The 23,554-nt window shown below is 35.7% G+C and overlaps 1 protein-coding gene across 2 annotated transcripts; it reads left to right on the top strand.

The window, feature by feature from the left end:
- Window positions 1-1,226: 1,226 nt before the first annotated feature.
- LOC127804973 (protein EMBRYO SAC DEVELOPMENT ARREST 30-like) lies at window positions 1,227-22,180 on the top strand. Of its 2 annotated transcripts, XM_052342109.1 has the most exons (11): window positions 1,227-1,458; window positions 2,464-2,719; window positions 2,879-2,963; window positions 14,094-14,167; window positions 14,253-14,341; window positions 14,438-14,681; window positions 15,655-15,767; window positions 18,493-18,583; window positions 19,069-19,197; window positions 20,318-20,871; window positions 21,181-22,179. In XM_052342109.1, exons 2-11 carry the CDS (start codon window positions 2,549-2,551, stop codon window positions 21,599-21,601), a joined length of 1,971 nt encoding a protein of 656 aa, XP_052198069.1. In that variant the 5' UTR covers window positions 1,227-1,458; window positions 2,464-2,548; the 3' UTR covers window positions 21,602-22,179. The 2 variants fall into 2 exon arrangements, with proteins under 2 accessions (XP_052198069.1, XP_052198070.1); XM_052342110.1 differs by lacking the exon at window positions 1,227-1,458 and having other exon boundaries at window positions 2,572-2,719; window positions 14,279-14,341; window positions 21,181-22,180.
- The last annotated feature ends 1,374 nt before the right edge of the window (window positions 22,181-23,554 follow it).

Raw genomic sequence — 23,554 nt, 5'->3', positions numbered from 1 at the left:
ACTCTCTCCGGCTCGCCCTCCATCGCTCGTTGTTGCTCGTTGCTTGTTACCTCTCAATTGCTAATTGGCTCATCACTCATCAGATTCAGTCTTTTAGATCTGCCTCTTAGAGGCTTTGACTTCAGTCTTCAGATTTACTCCAACTTTCTTTCTATCCGACTTCTTAATTAGCAATTAGTTGCTCCTTCATTTTGTTTCGTTTACGATGCATTCTGATATTTTGCTTGCTTGCCTATGTCTATTTTATTGATGTTTGATGAATTTGGCAAAAGCAAATTTAATTTTATTGATGTTGCTCCATTTTGTTTATGATACATGACATGATGACAACTGTTTTCTTGTTAGAAGTTAGAGCTAGAGTCTAGAGATGCCTTGTTTATTTTATTTTTCTTCTTATTATTATAAGTCTAGATATAGAAATTAAGTTTAACATTATTATTACTTGTGTGCCTATATTGTCATAATATTTTTTTTCTTTTGGCTTTTGTTAGGTTTAAGCAATAGTCACAAATCATGCCTCCTAAACATATGTCTGGAACTCAAAAAAGAAAAAGGAAACAGAGGGAAGAAGCATTAGTTTAATGTTAAGTCGGTAATATATTTAAATACTTTAATAGCAACAAAATAACATAGAGATAAGAATTGAAAACCTAAGTGAAAATTTGGTGGAGGAACAAAAAAACTTGGAATGATGATATCAATGAACAATGTAAAAAGGTTGATGAATTGAATGAAGACAAATATGATCACGTTGATGTCAATAAATTAAACGAGGAAGAAAAAGAAGAAAATGTTAACGAGAATCAATTGAATAAGGAAGAATGTTTGATATGGTATAAATATTTATTTATTTTTGTATACTTTATTATGAAAAAATAAAATTTAAATGCACTCTATGATTCTGCGGGTCATTTTTAGATTTTGACTCAAATTCCAAAATCTCAAATACAACTTTGTCTTTGATGATTTTGCAGACACCGAGTATTCTAGATTATTGGGGGTTTTGTTATTTCTTTGAGTGATCATTTTGATTGTCTTTTTTATTGAAGTATTGAGCATTGAAAAACTCTTTGAGATTCATTTGATCATCAAGAAGATCTCTTGGTAGTTGGAAACTCATTTTCGGTCATTTTATGTAATTTATGAAATAATTCTAAAATATTTTATAAATTATAAAAATGGCCCGAAAAAGGTTTCGGCCGTTTTTTTCATTTCCAAAAGAGGAAACGGTTCGAAAATACTGAAACGGCGTCTCCAAGCATGCTTCAGCATTCCCCACTGAAACGAAACCCCTCCCCTCCGGTTCGATCGACAGTCACCGAGTCTGAGTTCGAGAGAGAGGGCCTGGCTCTCGCCATCTTCTGCCGACTCAGCTGCTGCCCTGCATTAAACAAATTCCACCGACATTTCAATGCTTAGGTCTCAACAGGTTTACTCCCCCGTTGTATTGAATTGACGGTAAGATCTGGCTCGGTTTGATGATTTATTATTCTCGTTTTTCTGTCTTAGCCCGTTTCTTATGTGATTGCGATTTGAAGTGAGTAATCCTGCATGTTTATCCGTGTCTTGTGTTGTTGGATTTGGTGTTGTCTGCCATCGATTGTTTCCTTGGATGTCTTGAAATGATTTGTGTGCTTTTATCTTCTTTTTCAATCTCAATCGTCGTTATTTCTTATGGTTTTTGGCTAGAATGCATCGCGGTATTATTCTAGATGAGAATTTGTTTCGCGAACCTTCAAATCGAGTTGACGAAATTGTCTTCACTGCTAGCGGAATGGTTATTGTAACTGATTTTAATAAGAAAGTTGCTACAAAAGTAGAATTTCTATGTATTTCTTTATTTTTTACGAAACGATTTGGATATGGATTGAAAGAACCTTCTAAAGTTGTACAGGCCCTATGCCTCTCGGATATTTATACGTAGGAGGATTGCAAAACATTCAGGTCCTTATAAATTGTCTAATTTATGTAATTTAGTTTATTCGAAAAATCTCCAAGTTTTGCTTCTTCAAGTAATGGAAAAAAATAATAATAAAATTCATGCTTCCTCTTTAATGTTTACTTTAGAGCAGGGGTTGTGCTATAAAATTAACCATGGAGCTCTCTATGCGATAAGAAAATTGTCCATATAATTGGTAATCAAGCAAACTAAGGAACTGCAGTTTGTGTTTTCTTTTTGAGGAAAGAGAAACCTCCTATCTCTTTATTTCTTACTGAAGGGAGTTTATTTCCTACAATCTAAAGTCTAAACATGTTTTTCTGTATGTATTTTAGGTAAATGAAACACTCCCTTATTCGGCACATGCAAGAACTTATGTGCTTATTGATGTGATTAATCAGTACATTTGTTTGGTGGTGTCCTTATTGCGGATATGGACTTCTGGAAATTTTGCTTTAGAGCAGGTTCATATCTGCATCAGATGACATCACTTAGAATCTAATGTTATGGGTATTGCATTTCAGTTTTATGGTGGCTACATGCATTCTATTTCTTAATAGCACTCAGATGATCCATGAAGCTTTCTTGAATGCCTTGGTGTGAATCAAGATGATCTTCAAATCCAAAATAAAATGGGCTGCCCTTGGAGGACTGGTTTTGTCTTTTCTATCTTTGCTGGTTCACCTACTTCTTGCCAAGTATTCAAGTGCCGATCTAGTACAGTACAGTGCAGCCGCTGGGTTTAATGAGGATTTAAATATAAATGTCGACGGGGGACAGGTGAGAATTTAAATATAAATGTTGATGGGAGACAGGTAGAAGAGATATTAGTTTTTCTTATTGTGTTGTGTTTTTGTCAGCTTTTGTGATACTTGGTTTCACATTGAATTCATCTTCCTCATGTATGGATTATTTTCTTTTCATCTTGAATTGCTACAGGGAACTGGTAACAGTAAGGTGTGGAGAAATGTGATTTCTTTAGAGTCCTTGCAGCCATATGCCACACCTCGAAGTACATATCCTGGTAATGTGTAGATTCATGCATTTATCTGCATTCAAGTTCAAATTTTAATCAGGATCACTACAAGAATGGGAGAATTGAGATTTGATCATAGGATTCTATAAGATATTTGTTTAAATGTTTTGTGCCTTTTCCTGCAGACTTTGGCTAACTCATAGGCACCGTAATTTTTGTTTACTTATAATCAATTACTCTTGACTGAGATGAACAACTTTCTGTTAATCAGGTTTACCCAAAAAAAAAAAGAAACTAAAATGAAAATACCATTGCCACCCAGCAGGTTTATTTTTATGGTTATTGTTATTTGTCAAATATTTATTTTAGGCCTGGACTGTAGCCTTTTCCTAGATATATGGGAATAATATGCTGCCTAAGTTGTTAAATATGGCTTCTTAGATTTTTAACCAATGTAAGACTGGTCAAAATTTCTCTCAGCAATACTAGTCAAAACCTCTCACATCATAGTTTTATTTTGTGGTTCATGTCCTCTTTTGTCTAACTTATAGAAAATGGAAAAGAGTAAATTACAGTCAACACCCCTGAGGTTTCACTAAATTATAGCGTGTACCCACTGCATTTTGGGAATTACACTGATCTCCCCTCTGTTAAACTGATGTTAAGAAATCTGTGTAAGAATATAAAACTGTTGGACGAGATTAAAATATTCAAAGTTTAAAAAAGGAGTATGATAGATGGATAGAGGCCGAGAATAGAGGAAGAGTGCACGTTTAAAGTTTAGATCAGATAGATAATTCTAAAGTTAAGTTTTGTTCAGTTTTGAAGTTTGATTTATTCCTATTTTCTATGAGATAAATCTTCCTAGTTTCTAAGGGATAAATAACCTAAATTTTCTCCTACTTTATAGGAGAAAAAGTAGGGTGTAATCTGTATATATTACTCCCCTCGGATTCAATAAAAATCATTCAAGCTTTCAAGAGTTTAAGCTTGTTTCATGGTATTAGAGCCTTGTTCCGATCTCAAACAGCATTGAAGTATTGGTTGTTTGCAAGATCATGGCTGAAGCTCAACAAAACCCAACCCTAATCGAAGCTTCAGCCACAAGCTCTCCAGCACCCTTCCTCCTTTTCCTTCTCCACCAAATTTTTCCACAAATCCTATTGATAATCATCCTCTACAAATTACTCAACACAAGTTGAATGGGAATAATTTTAGAGAATAGTTTCAATTGGTGATGCTAGTAATTAAAGGAAAAGGCAAAACAAGATACTTGATTGGTTCCGTCCCCACTTCACCAACCATTGCAGCTACTTATGGCACTTGGGAGGCGGAAAACTCAACTATCATGGCTAATAAATTCTATGGAGCCAAGGATCGACAAAACATACCTATTCTACAAGATATCAAAGGAGATATGAGATTCAGTTCAAGAGATGTACTCAGACTTGGAAAATTCCTCTCAATGTTTAGAAATTAGGTCAGCTATTAGAACAACCAAACAAGGTAATCTCAATGTTACAGATTATTTTAACATTTTGGTTGAATTATGGCATGAAATGGACTTGTTCTACACTATCAGTTGGGAATGCCCAACTAATAGTATCAAATACAATAAGATGGCGGAAAAAGATTGTATTTTTGATTTTTTACACAGTCTTAACCCTGATTTGGATGAAGTTCGTGGAAGGATTTTGGGTACAAAACCCTTACCATCACTTAGAGAAGTGTTTGTAGAGGTAAGGAGAGAAGAAAGTAGACACAAGGTAATGCTTTTCAACTAGATGATCCTATCCTAAACCATCAAAATTCGGCTCTTGCTACTGTCAAATAGGGGGAGACCTTATCAAAGAATCAAGGAAGAGAAAAGCAGTGGTGTGACCACTGTAAAAAGGCCCTACCACACAAAGGAGATGTGCTAGAAGATTCATGGCAAACCAGCTAATTGGAAGCCAAGAAACAAGAGGGAAATCACATGATCAGCCTATGCAGCTGATGTTTCTACAGAAACCGAGAATAGCACAGATCTGAACCTATCAGAAGAGCTGATCCCAGCCTTATATAGGTTGCGAAATCAAGGTATAAATCCTTCAAGTCCTCCTAATCCTCAGCCTACATCATCCATAGCCTTGCAAGGTAATTCTCACTACTCTCTAATTTCAAGAAAGCTTCCTAAGAATGTTGTCATGACCCTAGGAGCATTAAAGGGGTATTATTGTAATAGGGTATAATAGTTTGTTAGGGATATTTGGCAAGTTGTTAGGAGCACATGGGTACTATTAGAAATTAGTTAAGCAGCTAGTATGCCTATAAAAAAGCCAATTGTAAGAGGAGAGGATTATGTTTTTGAGAATTGAGTGGTCTGATTTTCCTTTCTAGAATTCTCTCCCATCCTCCCTTACATTTCTCTCTTGTTTCTCCTCATTTTCTCTCAATATCTCTCCCTTAATTCTATATGTTATCTTCCCCCATTTCTGTCCAAATTCCCTTCTAAGCATTTTATTCTTAATCCTAAACCTCTCAGATTCTTTTGATGGCCAATCCCACCCTGTTATGAACCCTAGGTTCATGACAAATGCGTGGATAGTGGATACGGGTGCATCAGATCATATGTCAAGTTCTGGTAATTCAATGACCAAATATACACCTTGTAGCACCTTTATTGATATTTCTATGGCTGATGGCACAACCTCCTCTGCCTTGGGACTTGGAACAGTGTGTTTCAAAAGTAAAGCTAAAATATGTCCTACATGTGTCAGGATTATAGTGCAATTTACTGTCAGTCAATAGAATAACCAAAGATGTGAACTGCAGTGTAACATTCTTTCCATCCTATTGTTTGCTTTAGGACTAAGCATCGGGGATGATGATTGACAGTGTTAAGGCTAGGGATGGCCTTTACTACATGGCAGGGGATATTCCAAATTCTTCTACAAATAAGGTTGTTCTAAATGTAACAACAAATGTCAAGGTCTTGTTATGGCATAAACGTTTAGGACACCCTAGTTTTCCTTACTGAAAATTCTTGTATCCACAAATTTTCATCAATAAAGAACAAGTTTTTTTTATGTGAGCAGTGTACTTTTGCAAAACAGCCTCACTCTCACCACCCTGTTCAGTCCTATAAGCCATCTAAACCATTTCATTTGATCCATAGTGATATTTGGGGTCCTTCTAAACACCCTAATATCACTAGTTCTAGATGGTTTATAACATTCATTGATGATCATAGTAGAGCTTCCTAGGTGTATCTTATGAAGGGAAAATCAGAAGCTAGCAACATTTTCAAAAGATTTCACAAATTCATTTTGAATATGTTTTAAACTTCTATTCATGACTTTACTAATTACTTGTTCGAATGTGGTATTTTTCATCAAAACTCATGTCCATACACATCCTAACAAAATGGTGTGGTTGAAAGAAAAAATAGACACCTCCTAGAGGTAGCTCAAGCTATGATGTTTACTACCAATGTTCCTCATTTCTATTGGGGGGAAGCTGTTCTTACAGTTGCTTATTTGATCAATCGTCTCCCTTCTAAAACCCTGAAATTTAGAACTCCTCTCGATACTCTTTGTGATCTATATCCAAATGCTTCCTTTCTATCTTCAATTGATTCTAAGGTATTTGGGTGCATTATGTATGTTCACAACAATAATCTCTCTCGAACCAAATTAGATCCCAAAGCTCTCAAGTGTATCTTTGTTGGGTATTCTCCTTCCCAAAAAGGATACAAGTGTTATTGTCCTACCAACCACAAATTCTTTGTGTCCATTGATGTGACCTTCTATGAGGATCTTCCATTTTATCAGTCTACAACTTCTTTAGAAGGGACTAATAGTCCAAAGTGGGATTCTCTTATTTCTCTTCCCCCTCTTGATCCTACACTGCCAATATGTTCTCAAGGGGGATCATCCTCAGCATCAACTCCTGACAACACACTGGCAGAACCTATCTCTTCTAAGTCTCCTAATCCTCATACCCCTAATTCTTCTTCTAATTCTCATGATCCTCACGCCCCTAATTCGTCTTCTCCCTCTCCTATTACCTCTAAGCCTGAGATTATAGTCCCTATTTCCCATTATCCTCCAAATTCAGCATCCAACAATCCTCTGCTAGTCTATTATAGATGACCTAAAGGCCATTAGGAACCTTAGCCTAGTCAGCCATCACTTCCAGAGGCTGGTCCATCAGAAGATGACACTGTTGTTCACGGCACTGACAACAATGCTACAAGGGGGGATGATTTGGATTGGGCTATGCCTGTAGCTCTACGGAAAGGGGTAAGATCATGTGTCAAGTACCCTATCTCTAATCATTTGACTTATGAAAAATTGTCTCCCCAATTCAAAGGGTTTGTTGCAAAGATTGATAGCATTGAAATTCCCAAAATATCCGGAGTGCTATGAATGATCCTAAGTGAAAGGCAACTGTTATGGAAGAAATGACTGTCTTGGTTGAAAATGATACTTGGGATATTGTGAAACTACATTCAAACAAAAAGATAGTTGGATGTAAGTGGGTATTTACTGTGAAACATAATGCAGATGGGAGAGTTGAAAGATATAAGGCTAGATTGGTGACCCAAGGGTTTACTCAAACCTATGGAATCAACTATGAGGAGACTTTTGCTCATGTGACTAAGCTTAATTCCATTCGGGTATTACTCTCTATTGTTGTTAATTTAGAGTGGCCTCTCTTCCAATTTGATATTGAAAATGCCTTCTTTAATGGTGGTTTGGATGAGGAAATATATATGAAGATCCCCCCAAGTTTTGAACATGACGTTGGCAGTGGAAATGTTTGTAAACTTAAAAGGTCTCTATATGGTTTAAAGCAGTCACCAAGAGCTTGGTTCAAGAAATTCAGCATGGATCTTGTTGTGTCATTTGTATTAGATTAGATTAAATGTAAATATGTATCTTTGTATTGCTGCATAATTCTTTTCTGCTTTATCATTAGATTAAAATTCTCTTCTAGAAGGTTTGTTTCTAGAAGGGGTCAGCTGTCTCTTAGATTAGTTAAATCAGTTAGGCAGTTGGTCAGCTAGTTAGTTTCTTTTTTAAATTCTTGCTTGTTATCCGCACCCCTATTGCCTATAAATAGGGGCCGTGGGAAAGGAGTTTGAGCGAGAGGTTTTAGTGCACCTGTATGTGTGAAGTATAGCTTCTGGTTTTTTGTCTTGATTTCGGGATTGAGTGTGAGAGGTAGGGTGATGCGGTCACCAATCAAGACTTGGCCCAAGGCTGACCCAACCAAACCGGAACAGTATCACCAAAATAGTAGTGCCATAATGTTATTTTAGTACTTCTTAAATTTTAGAATTCTACTTGATTTAGGATTCTATTTCATATTTCTACTTGATTTAGGATTCTACTTCATGTTTGATTAGGGTTTTATTTTTATTAGGATTCTAGTTGATTTTTATTTATGATTTATTTCTATTAAATGGATTTTGTTTACAAATATTAGATGAATTTGGATTAGCCAAATACTATAAATATGCCTAGGATCTAGAGTTTGTAATCAAGTTTTTCTTAATCAAATTTCAGCAAGCTATTTGGGTTTTCTTAGCAAAAGTCTCGTTTTTGCGTCTTCTTGAAAGCCAAGCTCCGGCCATTGAAGTTTGTTCTTTCAAGAGTTTATTTTGGTGTGTTTTTTTTCACACTTGCGCTACACGCTGCGTCAGGTGGTATCAGAGCAGTTCATCAACCAATTAGATGGCCAATCTTGAAGGTAACGGTAGCAACCAGCCTCGTGATAGTGATCAGGGGCTGCCCGCGATTTGGAGAGCAATCGAAGAACAACGGGAAATAACTCGTACAATGGAGCAGTAATTGGAGCGAATCCGCAACCAATTGGGCATTTTACAACGAGTTAAGAATAATCGGAATCGGATTAATGGCATGAATCAAGCCGGCTATGTTAAACCGGGAAGACCAGTCATTAATCCTGTCCTCATTAATCCTAGAAGACCAATGATGGATGATAGCGACAATGAGGATGATCTTGGTCGTATGATAGCCAACCCTAGTGGTAAAGGGGTAAGGAGGAATGCGCAGCAACACAACTATTGGGGAAACAATGAGTATAAACTAAAGAATGGCTTTTCGATGAGTTTGGAGCTTGATTTCGAAGATTATGTTGTCCCAGCAACCTCAACGTCTACAAACTCAGGTTTGATTTATGCTGCTAACATGACAGAAACTCCAAGATTATTGACTCATACTGGGGTATTTTCTAGTTCCGAGGGCTCAGGCATTGCTTCGCTACCCAATGATGGTGGCGTTTCTGCTAATCGACTTGCGACTGTAAAGGAGATGAAGGTCATGGTAGCAAATCCTTCTATAGTTTATTCAAGCTCTAGCATGGTTGAATCTAAGGCAATAAGAACATATTCACCTTCGCAATTGCAAAAGCAAGATGGTCACATGGGTCTCTTTGTGGATAGGGGTGTTGGATCTCCTAGGCTAGTTAACTCAACTGCTGCTATAGCTGATCAAGTGCTTAGACCAAAGAAGGATTCAAGCATCAATATTTTAAGTGATGGAGAGACTGCTAGTAGTCATGGAATACGCTTTTATTCGAAACAGTTGCAAAAGAATGCTTTTCCAGGCAAGAAAAATTTATGGATGAATTCGAAAGCTGTTGAGAAGTCAAAATCAAGAAAGCTGATGAGAGGAGAAGGATCTATGATAAGATCTACCAGATTAGAGAAGCGCTCAAGATAGAAGGTTCAACGTCCTCAATCTAACAGTAATAATACAATGGAGGCGGAGGGCAACAAACATGGTGATGGTTGGACCCATGCCAATGCAAATATGGCTAAGAAGGGGAGGAATGTCTTTGCTCATGTTCCCTTAGTAGAAAAATTTAAGCGGTTCAGGAAGATGTCAAGCAAAAGTTGCACAAATAAGAAATATAAGGCGACAGCTGACAAGCATAGGAAGCACAAGGTAAATTGAGATTGAAGATGAAGTTATGATCTTTTTGAAGAAGAAACAAATTTCAGCAGGAAAGCAGAACAAGTTCAAACCAAAGAAGTATGGTCCTTACAAGATTCCAAAGAAGACCAATGATAATACTTATGTTGTGGATTTGCCTAATCAGATGGGTATTTCCAAACATTCAATGTGGCTAATCTCTCTTTATACTTACCGGATGTGGATTTGTCCAAATAGAATCAAAATTCGAGGTCGAATTTTTTCTCAAGTGAAGGTGAATGATGAGGTCACCAATCAAGATTCGGCCCAAGGCCGATCCAACCAAACCGAAATAGTATCACCAAAATAGTAGTGCCATAATGTTATTTTAATACTTCTTAAGTTTTAGAATTCTACTTGATTTAGGATTCTACTTTATACTTCTACTTGATTTAGGATTCTATTTCATGTTTCTACTTGATTTAGGATTCTACTTCATGTTTGATTAGGGTTTTATTTTTATTAGGATTCTAGTTGACTTTTATTTATGATTTATTTCTATTAGATGGATTTTGTTTACAAATATTAGATGGATTTGGATTAGCCAAATACTATAAATATGTCTAGGATCTAGAGTTTGTAATCAAGTTTTTTTTAATCAAATTTTAGCAACCTATTTGGGTTTTCTTAGCAAAACAATCTTGTTTTTGCGTCTTCTTGAAAGTCAAGCTTCGGCCATTGAAGTTTGTTCTTTCAAGGATTTATTTTGGTGTGTTTTTTTTTCACACTCGCCCTATATGCTGCGTCATAGGGAATGGCTGGTTTGTAGCTTGTATTCCCTAGTATCCCTATAGCTTTCAGTGTATATGGGTGGGAGGGGATTCAGTTCTCGTTGTAATCATCCCTTGGATGTTTCAAGATAGTGGATTATATTGGTGATTAGGGTTTTATTTTTATTAGGATTCTAGTTGACTTTTATTTATGATTTATTTCTATTAGATGGATTTTGTTTACAAATATTAGATGGATTTGGATTAGCCAAATACTATAAATATGTCTAGGATCTAGAGTTTGTAATCAAGTTTTTTTTAATCAAATTTTAGCAACCTATTTGGGTTTTCTTAGCAAAACAATCTTGTTTTTGCGTCTTCTTGAAAGTCAAGCTTCGGCCATTGAAGTTTGTTCTTTCAAGGATTTATTTTGGTATGTTTTTTTTTCACACTCGCCCTATATGCTGCGTCATAGGGAATGGCTGGTTTGTAGCTTGTATTCCCTAGTATCCCTATAGCTTTCAGTGTATATGGGTGGGAGGGGATTCAGTTCTCGTTGTAATCATCCCTTGGATGTTTCAAGATAGTGGATTATATTGGTGATTAGGGTTTTATTTTTATTAGGATTCTAGTTGACTTTTATTTATGATTTATTTCTATTAGATGGATTTTGTTTACAAATATTAGATGGATTTGGATTAGCCAAATACTATAAATATGTCTAGGATCTAGAGTTTGTAATCAAGTTTTTTTTAATCAAATTTTAGCAACCTATTTGGGTTTTCTTAGCAAAACAATCTTGTTTTTGCGTCTTTTTGAAAGTCAAGCTTCGGCCATTGAAGTTTGTTCTTTCAAGGATTTATTTTGGTGTGTTTTTTTTTCACACTCGCCCTATATGCTGCGTCATAGGGAATGGCTGGTTTGTAGCTTGTATTCCCTAGTATCCCTATAGCTTTCAGTGTATATGGGTGGGAGGGGATTCAGTTCTCGTTGTAATCATCCCTTGGATGTTTCAAGATAGTGGATTATATTGGTGCCTAGCAGTCTGGATGTAGGTCTTGGATTTCAAGACCGAACCAGGATAAATCTTTGATTGTTTCTTGCTGTGTGTGTTTTTGTTTGTGATAAATCTTTGTGCGTTTCTTCTATCAGTGTGTTTTTGGGTTTGATAGTGAGCTAGTTGAGTTGAGAAAATAGATGGAGAGCTATGAGTTATAAATTGATTAGGGTATAAACAAGGACGAGCAGACTATACCTTGTTTATAAAACCCACAGAAAATGGAAGGAAATCTATACTAATTGTGTATGTTAATAATATTATTGTTACAGGGGATGATATGTAGGAAATTTAAACTTAAAGAAGCAATTGAGGGCTGAATTTAAAGTCAAAGACCTAGGAATCATGAGATACTTCCTGGGAACGGAGGTTGCTCGGAGCAAAGAAGGCCTATTCATCTCACAAAGGAAATATACAATTGATCTTCTAAGAGATACAGGAATGTTGGCATGCAGACCTATTGGAACTCTCTTAGACAAAGACTGGAAATTTAGAAAAAAAGATGATGATACCCCAATAGAAAAAGAAAGGTACTAAATGTTGGTTGGGAGGTTAATTTATTTCTCACTTACTAGGCCAGACATAGCATATGCAGTAAGTGTAATTAGTCAGTATATGCATTCTCCTACTCAAAGGCATATGAATGTTGTTTTTCATGTTCTAAGATATCTAAAAGGAACATCTGGAAAAGTATTAATGTTTCAAAAAACTGAGCAAAGGGGAATTGAAAGCTTTGTTGATGCTGATTGGGAAAAGTCTATTGAGGACTGCCGGTCAACTTTTGGTTATTGTACAAAATTATAGGGAAATATAGTTACATGGAGAAGCAAGAAGCAATCAGTGGTTGCTCACAGCAGTGCTAAAGCTGAATTTTGAGCCATAGCTCAAGAAATTTGTGAAGTGATTTGGTTAGAGAGGCTAATGGAAGACTTAATGATACATTTATCTCAACCAACAAAGGTATACAGTGATAGTAAATAAACAATCAGCATTGTGAAAAATCCAGTTCAGCATGATCGCATAAAACATGTGAGAATAGATCGAAGTTTCATAAAGAGGGAGATTGAAGGAGGAGGGATTAATTTATCCTATATTCTCATCATTGATCAAATAGTTGATGTGTTCACAAAAGCCATGGCAAGACTAGAGTTCGAGGCATTAATTGGTAAGCTGGGAATGACTTGTATCTATTCTCCAACTTGAGGGGAGTGTTGGACGAGATTAAAAGATTCAAAGTTTAAAAAGGGAGTATGATAGATGGATAGAGGTCGAGAATAAAGGAAGAGTGCACGTTTAAAGTTTAGATCAAATAGATAATTTTGAAGTTAAGTTCTGTTCAGTTTTGAAGTTTGATTTATTTCTATTTTTTAGGAGATAAATCTTCCTAGTTTCTAGGGGATAAATAACCTAAATTTTCTCCTACTTTATAAGAGAAAAAGTAGGGTGTAATTTGTATATATTACTCTCCTCGGATTCAATAAAAATCATTCAAGCTTTCAGGAGTTTAAGCTTGTTTCAAAAACATTAGGGGTGCCCTGTGTAACATAAATCTAATAACCAGGGGGGTAATCTGATACAGCCTTTTGAACAATATGGGTAGTCAGTGTAATTTCTAAAATGTGAGGGGTACCCCTTGTATCTTTACCAAAACTTGGGATTCACAATGTATTTTACCCTATAGAAAAAGAAAATTTGATTTCTTTTCTATTTTTATATTGATCAGCTAGAAATTATTTTTTACATGTTACATAGTGGGAGAGAAGTGCGAACAAAAATCCTTTTCACCTATTTTAAAAAGTAATAAAAGGAGAATATATATTTTTATATATGTTGCCAATCTTTTATGATTGATGAGCTAGAATTCTTGTAATCAACCCTAGTTAGGGAGAGTAAGGCTTGATATGTTGTTGACCAATTTCAAACAATTCTTTTAAACTTGTAATGTGAATCTAATTTGTTTAAGGTTATGGGCATGCATATTCTTAATATGGATGCTAGTATCCTCAAAAGTAACCAATTCTAGAAAAACTATGAATGAGATAAGACATGTTCATAGGAACGTTCAAAAATATTTCGTAGATCCTGTATAAAGATCTTGTTTAAAGCACCTTTCCTGGCCAAGTTTTAGACAAACTTATGGATAAACAAAAGGAAATACGAGGCCTTTAAAACAATAGGAAAGAGCTGAAAAAATTGCTGTAAATGAAGCAATATATGACAACCTGCAATTTCTTTTCCCCTTGATAGTTATCAGATTATTTGTTAAGCTTCCCCCTCCCTATATCCTTCTGTAAGTGGGACAGGATATCGGCTTGCTTTTGAAGTTTGGTTATACCATTCTTTTTTTTTTTTTTTGGCGAGGGTGGGGGGGGGGGGGGGGGGGGGGTTATACCATTCTTAATCTTACATTTATTTGCTTTTCATGTAGCTGCTCCATCTGAGGAGAATAACGGTTTCATATATGCCAAAGTTTTTGGTGGATTTGAGAAGATTCGAAGTTCGGTATGTTGCTTGTTATTGTTCGCTTCTTTTGGCATTTTATATCATAGTGCTGTTCTAACTAAAAATTTGTAATCCAATTTGTTAGATTTGTGATCTTGTTACCATCTCCAGGCTTCTAAATGCCACACTTGTCATTCCAGAGATTCAAGAAAGTACTCGTTCTAAAGGCATCAGGTTTATTCACATTTTGTATTTTGAAGCAGCAATTACCAAGATTCAATTTTGCTTTTTCATGCCTTGATTAGATTTATAACTGAAAATTCTGTGCAGTTCCAAGTTCAAGAGCTTTTCATATCTCTATGATGAGGAGAAGTTCATAGAAGCTCTTAAAAATGATGTAACAGTTGTAAAGAGCTTGCCCCCAAAGTTGAAAGAGGCTAGGAAGCGTAAACAGTTTGCAAGCTTTAAGCCAAAAAGTTCAGCTTCTCCAACTTTTTATATTAAGGAGGTCTTGCCAAAGTTAAAGGAAGGAAAGGTTGTTGGATTAGTGCTGCATAATGGAGGCTGCCTACTGGTACATTTCTTGTTCTTTTTCCTTTGTTTGCTTGTGTGTGGTGGGGCTATTGATGGTGGGAGTTGAGTCTCTGATGGAGATTGAGAAGGAAACCTCTGCTGCATATATTACAGGCAGAGAGGGAGTAAGAGCTCAAGAGATTAGGGTTTCTTAATATTGTTTTCACTAAGATTCATTTATTTACATTCCAACTTGAACAAATCTCAACTGTCTATGATCTTATCTATATAAAGCTTTACTCCTGTTTGAGTAATGTTTTACATGTAAGTGTGTGTGCTTGGCTTTATGTAGTTGTTTTATTACTCCTGGATTGTTGAATTACTCACGTTGCATTCCTTCTATCACACTCTACATTCATATGTATGCATGTCTTAATTAGGATTAATATATTTACTTTTACTAGTTGAATAACACTTATACACATATTTATATATATTAGACATGATGCAGAAATCCTACCAGATTGTTGAATGTTAATGAATAAAATTATAAACTCGTCTATGTTTCTTATAAAAAAAAAAAATGCTTGCAAATTCTACTGTACACAGATTTACTTACATATGGCATGGTCTGTTGGATTTTGCGGTATTTCCTACAAATGTCAAAAGAGTGGGTGAAGTATCAATTTTTGGTGGGCATGTCTGTCAGATCTCAGATCTCTATTTGTATCTTTCTAGTTAGGAACATCTACAGTAAGCTTGTATCCATTGGCAAGTGATAGTAGGGAACCATGACTGCCGGAATCATATTAGCTTATATTTTCTTTTAGTGCTCTGTTAGATATTGTCATTTGATTTTATCATCTTTCAAGATCTTTTTGCTGATCCAGGCAATAGAATTTTAGTTTTTTAGTTATCTTTCCTTTTACTTCTTATGATGAGCATTCCTCACGGGTAAACCATTTTTATTTTCTTTATTATTGATTATTACCATGATTGTGATATTTTTGTCGGATTTTTCTTCTTCCTACTAGCCCATTCTCCCCCCAAGTTTAGCTGAGTATCAAAGGCTCAGATGTCGGGTTGCATTTCATGCTCTTCAATTTCGCCCAGAAATTTCAGCACTTGGGCACCTGATGGTGGAAAGGCAAGTGAATCCAATTACGTACATGATCTCTTAGTCGAATCCTCTACTTGGAGTTTCTCATTTTACATGCAAAACTTGCATGATGTTATTGATCTTCTAATGATGTTTTATTTCACCATTATGTGACGGAAAAAATATTTCTTTGATTTCTGTCAACTGAAATTTTCGCCGTCCCAAGTTGCTCTTGTTAAAGATAAAACATGTGAGACACGATTAAAGATGGCTTGGTCATGTGAGAAGAAAACTAATAGAGGCTCCCATGAGGAGAGTGGATGGAGTGGAACAAGTATCTTGCAAAGAAGATAGAGGAAGGCCAAGAATAACTTGGTTGGAGATCTTTAGTTATGATATGAGTTATAAAGGCTTTATAGAAGAAAAGGCCACAAGTAGAAATGAATGGCAAGCTAGAATTCATCTAGCAGACCCTACATGATGGGATGAAAACTTGGTATGTTGTTGTTCATGTTTTAGGGCAATACTATCTATCCCAACATAAAAGGTAGAACCTTATATCTAATGTTCAAAAATGTCAATAAATGAACCTATGAACTGACTTGTTTCAAGTAATCATGCAGAAGAGAAACTGTAGCACAAGTCGCTTGTGTGATAACTTTGCTTTAGTTTTAGCTGAGGCATGAATATACTGTATGTGCTGTTACAGTTCACTTACCTTAAGGTAGTCACATGGTATACAAAGAATTCATGATGTTTGGTCTAATGAGTTCTACGCTGACTATAGGCTACCTAACACAAGGCTTAGGAGAAGGGCTGGGAGAAGAGGGGGGTGGGGGGTGGCAAGAAAGCATTAAGATTGAATTGCATGATCTGGTTGGACATGATTATAGGCTTGATTAGATTAGTAGCTCACTGCTGCCATTTCCCTGGTAGCTACTCCAATCAATGTTACGTCTGACAATTTTAAACAAGAAGTGACACTGTCATTATCTTTTGGTCGGAGCATGTTGATGAAATAGTTAGCTTAAGAGGGGGGGGGGGGGTGGATTAAGCCTTTTTCACCCTTTTTAAAAACTTCAAATGAACAGAAGTAGAGTAAAAATGCAGCACAACAAATTTAAAGTGGTTCAGCTTTAAACCTTAGTCCACTACCTTGGTTCCTCACCAAGGATTTTGACAAACACAATTTTTACCTTTACCTTTGTAGCTTTTAAGCAGGTTCAACTACTTAACCTTTACAAGTTGGCTTTTCAATATTTGGCTTAGCCACAAGCAATGTCTTTTAAGGTTCAAGCTTAACCTTTACAAATTTCACAAATAATGTGAAAGGATTTATCAAGAGAAAATATAAAGATGTTACAATAGGAACAAAAATTTCTCTTGGAAAGAAAGTTACAGAATATGGAATGTAAATCACTCTCTCTTAAAAGATCAAAAAGATTTTATCAAGAAGACTTGTGAGAAGTTGAGCTCAAAATGCTTGTATGTTCTTGTAAACTTTTTCTTCAGACTCCTATTTATAGGCTTCTTGTCTTGAATGTTGTTGACTTTGCATTAAACAATTGGAATGTTTGTTTGACTCACAACTGTCACTTTTTGTCTCTACAAACTTTAAACAACTATTAACAATTCATAAAGTACACACAAGTTGTCTGAAGAGCATTTAATGCACTGAAAAGTAGAAACTAACTTCATTGAATGCAATGTAATGGCTATATTTTTTAAATCTAACAAGAAATACTCGAGTATAAATTAGCATTATTCGACTAAGTTTGATCCTTACTCAATTAGATGTATTATGCAATCGATTATATTTCATGCTTACTCGAGTATGAGGATACCATTACTTGATTATTTGCAAGCCACAGAAAAATGCAATATCTATTCGATTACAAAAAGCAATGTTTATTCGATTAATTATGATTCTTACTCAAGTACAAAGATTATTACTCGATTAAATCTTAAGTCCAAAAACATAGCCTATTTTCAGCCTATGTTTATTTGATTACAAAGGATATCTACTCGAGTACAAAAAGAACATGATTACAAACAATACTTCACTCGAGTAAAAAGATGCCCAAAAACTTTAAGATTACTTGATTACAAAGCAAATTCATTTGAGTACAACTGATTATTACTCGATTACAAAAACACCTTACTCAATTAATTTTAAGATGACAGAAAATTGTATCACACACTCGAGTACAAGGGTTTTGTTAGTGAAATACTTCCTATGTTTACTCAATTATTCTTACATATGTAATCGATTATTTTTGAAATACTCTGAGCATTACTCGATTACTTTTTTCTTGAAATCTTTGTTGATTCTTCACATACTTGATTATATTGAACATGTCACTCAATTAAAATTTTGATGAACCTAAGAATTTTTTCAATTGTTTTAGTCATCATCATTGAACCTAATTTACTATTTTTCTTTCTCATTAAATCAAAACACCTAATGAATCAGCATGTGTATTTTTTTATCTTGATCTGTGGCATGAGTTTTGGGGAATGAGATCTTTATCAGTCTGTTGACTATTGGCTTTCATTCTTACATAAGTTTGAACCTAAGTGCCGTGGGTACATCCTGACAGGCACCCAAATTAGATTTTCCTATCCAGTATATGTGTACCAGATTCAGCTTTGAGTATGCCTCCATGTTCCTTCTGCTGGTTCAAATTTGCTAAGTTGGAAAGGAGAGTAGTTTTTTCCTTTAAGCATACATTATGGTCAGATGGGCCTCAAGCAATTAACTTTTTATCCTCAGGTTACGAGCTTCTGGACAACCTTACCTTGCTTTCCATACTGGCCTCACAAGAGATACCTTAGCATATCATGGCTGTGCTGAGCTTTTTCAGGTAGCTACCAAACCCTACTTATGCTAATCATATTGCCATGTTGACTTAGCCTGTTTGTTGCAGCAAAAATTATATGTTGCAAAGCCAATATATGCTATTAGAGTGGAATTTTTTTATCTTCGTAGCCTTAGAATGTAGTTCTGTATGAAGTGCTAACAATTTATGGTTTCCGTTACATCCACACAAAAAAATACTCCATCTGCAAAATTGGGAAAAAGAAAAACTATTGGTAGTAATGCAAGAATCTGTCAAAAAAACATTATATAAAAGTAAAACTTGAATGTGTTAAGTATCAAATTAATAGAAGGATCATCTTTAATATTTATAGCTTTTGGGAGACTTCATTCATCTTTATATCTGTAGAGATTGCTAGAAAACATCTACTTTTGCCAATATGACTAACTGTATATTCATTTGCTTGTTACTGTTGTACTATATTCTATTCTTCTTATGTCTAACTATGTGTGTGATTTTTATTCCTCCAGGATGTTCATACTGAACTTATACAATACCGAAGGGCACAGATGATTAAACAAGGAATTGTAAAGGAAGAACTAAGTGTTGATTCACATGTTCAGAAAGGCAATGGTTCATGCCCCCTCATGCCTGAGGAGGTATCCTTCTTCATGATTGCTTTCCTACTGATTAATATGAAATTTTATTGTCACTATACAACTTGAATAAGCTGATGGCATTTTTTGAAATGTTTGTATTTTTTCCTTTTTTACTGAATGAAATGTCTTATATTTTCATTGCATGTGTTTGCAATTTTATGCATTCTTGCCCCCGACCAGATTGCTTTAAGGAAGCTGAAATCAAAGCAAGCACAGGAATTACAAATTTCTTTCTTATTGTTCCACAGGGTATACTGGTTCTGGTTCTTTTTCATGTCCAATATCTTAGCATGAGATGTTGACTGATGTAGATGATAAGGTAGTTACTTATACCAGAGGGGAACTCGTTGGCATTAGAGATTTTTTTTTTTTTTTTTTTGTGCATTTGAACAAGATAAAGACTGCAAACTATGAAACTTGGTCCTAATGTTCGAACAGAAAATGATTTCCATGCTTGATTATGGCTTGAAGTGAGCTGAAAATGCTATTAAGATTGCTTTTGTCTTTAGCAACTTCATCTATACACTACTAAACTTCTCTGATCTACTGATACCATAGAAACAAATGTATAGCATACAGTTTTACAAAGCTACGGTTTGAGGTTTGTAAAATTAAGATGCAATACCCTTGAGGGGTGTAATATTGAATGGTATCTGGGCAGCAGGCTCCTCATTTTTTATGTAAAGTGCATGGTAACTTCAGATGAGTTTTCAATACTGTGAGAGGTCAACTTATTTGCACTTTATGCCTAACCTTGTTGGAGGATATGGAAGCTTTTTCCCTTCCGACCATGCTCGGTAAATTTATGTCATCTTAGCAGTTTATATCAACTCTTTCCGTTCCATTGAATTGCTCTGGGTTTACCAGTCACTGCAAACATCCCTTGGCTCTGAATACACAGTATAATTAATGCATTATATCACTTTCCTTCGACTCTTGTTTCATCCCAAACATTTAAATCAATACGCAAGTTATTGAATAAGGAAGAATTAAAGTTGCAACAATATCTGATGGGTAATTGGTTTAACTGGCTGAACTTTTGACAGGAATATGTTTAGTGCATACGTAAGCTTCTATTATGTACAATGATTATCTTCTTATTCCTTTTTCATTTTTGTAGGTAGGGCTCCTCCTTCGGGCCATGGGTTACCCTCCTAAAATGAGAATATACTTGGCAGGCTCTGAAACCTTTGGTGGTCAAAGGATTCTTATACCTTTACGTGCACTGTACACCAACTTAGTAGATCGTACTTCTTTATGTAGCAAGCAGGAGCTAATCAACTTAATTGGACCTGAAACTCCACTTCCTGAGGATCTTTTCAAGCCTCCTCCAGCCAAAAGTGCAGAACAGCTAAAAGAAGAATGGAAAAAAGCAGGCCCACGACCCCGGCCTCTTCCTCCACCTCCTGGTAGGCCCATTTATCAGCATGAAAAGGAAGGATGGTATGCTTGGGTTGCAGAGAATGATTTTGAACCAGACCCTTCACTGGCGGATTTGAGGAGGCAAGCACACAGGTTGTTATGGGCTGCTCTTGATTACATTGTTTCAGTGGAAGCAGATGCTTTCTTTCCTGGTTTCAACAACGATGGAAGTGGATGGCCGGATTTTTCAGGCTTGGTCATGGGCCATCGTCTTTATGAGATGGCATCTGCCAGAACATATCGGCCAGACAGGTAAAAATGATCAGAAATTCTATTTGATTATTTTGAGTTCAGTTTCGGTTTCTCATGGAATGGCGGATTTGTTAGCTCACAACCACGCAGATTAATATGCTTTCATAATCCTTAATTCTATTTGTACGGATGCAATGGAATTATGCCCTGTCCTCTCAAGATAATTGAATGGCTGAATGTACAAAAGCGAAAATGCTGTGTGCTTGAGTAGGCACGCTTTTTCTTCATCAGTATATTTTTTTTTTTCTCTTTTACTTTGATTTTCGAGAATTTCCCATCTTTAATCACGCAATCTTGAACTCAAAGCAGGAAATATCTTGCTGAGCTCTTGAATGGTACCCGAGACAATCTTTACCATCCAAAACATAATTGGACGCTTTCAGTGCGAGAGCATCTGACCAAGAGCCTGTGTGAGGAAGGCCTTGAAAGGGAATTTCGTATATCAAAACCGTCATCATTTCTTTCACACCCCATTCCTGAATGCTCCTGCAGAATTCTCAACCCCACCCGTGTTCCTGCCTTGTTATCTTATGAAGGGCGCGAGGAGTGCCCCAAAGGACTGGAGCATTCTACCACTACCCTTCGCTATCAGAAGAACAGCACTAATGAGAGTGAACTACAAGAAAATGAGACGGATTTGGAAGAGCAGCTTGAACCGGAGGATGAAAGCAGCACGACTGATACACCTCCATCATCGGAACAAGATGAGGAGATGGATGGTGATGATTAGGAATAGATGTACAGAGATAGTACCTGATTTTTCATGCTCCAGTTCTTTTGAGTTTGCTTTAGTTTCTTCGGCAAACTCCCTGGATGGAAAGTTCTTATTTTACAGAGCGAAAGTTGTTACAACCGTAGCAATTCTTTCATTGAGGCGCATTAAAAATTTTGTAGAGGCGGCATACAAACTCAGATTGCGATGAACTCTTGCAAACATGGTTTACAGGATATCTGACACCTTGTTCTAGCAGATGATTGCGCAGCATACTGATCCCGCAGGTAAAGTACGACAGAAAGGTTTCTTTCTACCCCCATCAAAGCTTTCTATTTTTTGGTTTTTTTTATTTTTTGTCTAGAATACCAATTTTCTTTCTTACTGTGACATACAACCAACTGTATAATTTTCTAGATTTTTAACTCTTTCAAAAGCAATATAGTTCTGTGTTCTTCACATTTACATCCCAGTCCAATTTGTTGCCTTCTCTACATGCCTGGAAGGTGAACTATTTGCCTGTCACTTTGTTTTCTGTGTGTACATACTTTAATTGTTCTTGCCCAAAATGTAGAAAGCATTTATCACGCCATTTATTTGATTTTGCACTTACTAGTGATTTTAAGTCTGGCTATATTGGGTGGGGAATTGCAGTTACATGGAAACATAGTCCCTTGAATGTCCATGTCCATTAGTGTTTAATAACTTCCTTGTTTCTTGGACCTATTAAATTCACAGCTCCTCTTACTTTGTTGTAACTGCAAAGATACATCTTTTTATCCCTACAAATATGATCACTCATTTATTGTCCGTTAGACATTAAGGGCTCGTTGGGAGTTTGCTGATAGTTTTTTATCTTTTCTTCTTTTTTTTTTAATTTAAAAAAAAATGAATATGTAATGTCGTTTGTTTTTAAAAATATGAAAACAAAAGGTGAAGAAACCATTAGATAAAAATAAAGAATTTGTTGTCACATGTGATGATTTAATAATGTAAATATAGTTAATAATGAAATTTTATGTTCCTCACCATTTGCCCGACGCAGGTGAACTCAGGGGCGTGGGTCCTGAGATAGCCTCCCCCTTATGCCCGCAACGTATGTTGTTTGACGCAGATAACAGATTATTTTTTATATTTAATAATAAATTAATTAAATATAATATATATATATATACATATTTTTGTTTGGTTAGAATTGATTCTGAAAATTGAATATGAAGCATATTATAGTCAACAGTTTTACAGGAAAATGAATTATCAAACATTTATATGGAGGGAGAAGGAAGGGAAAATTATGTTTGCTGCTACCGCACCTTTAACCGAAGTTTAATTTCGTTTAAGAAAATGTGTAGTTTAATAAAAGCTGAAATTTGTGAATGTTTAAATTCATTTCTCAAGCATATTGCTGGCGACTTGTGGCCTAATGTATATGATTTATTGGAAGGATGAGAAGAATATGTAAGAAATCATTTCGGTCTGATGGATGATTCTAATAGAAAATAGAAAGAAAAACTCTCTCTCCCCTTTGGAAACGCAAATGAAAGAGAAGAATATAAAGAGAAAACTAAACAATAGTTATCTTGAGAAGAAGCAAAATAGTGACGAGAGAAGCATTTTGGAAGTCTTTCCTGTTTTCTTTTGTACATTCAGTTAAGTAAGTGAACTCAACAAGCAGCATTTCATACATAAACTTATTAAATTACGACAGGGATGGGATTGTTTGGATTTGAGTCTGAGGATTCTTTTCTTCTTTAAACTTCAAAGCACATTATTTCTCAATCTTACAAGCAAACCAAAAGGAAGTGGCAGTCTGCGTAATATTGAAATATTCTTCAATCCACTCCACTCGAGATCTAAGAGTGAGTTGTTAAAAGAGAAAAAGAATGACAAAATAGTTCTGTTTGTTTGCATTGGTAAAATGTGTGTGTGTGTGTGTTTGTTTGTTTGGCAGCATCTTTTTAGAAAACTCTC

Source organism: Diospyros lotus, chromosome 6 (assembly GCF_014633365.1).
Source record: "Diospyros lotus cultivar Yz01 chromosome 6, ASM1463336v1, whole genome shotgun sequence".
Taxonomy (NCBI): domain Eukaryota; kingdom Viridiplantae; phylum Streptophyta; class Magnoliopsida; order Ericales; family Ebenaceae; genus Diospyros; species Diospyros lotus.
This window is presented reverse-complemented; position numbering and strand designations above follow the sequence as displayed.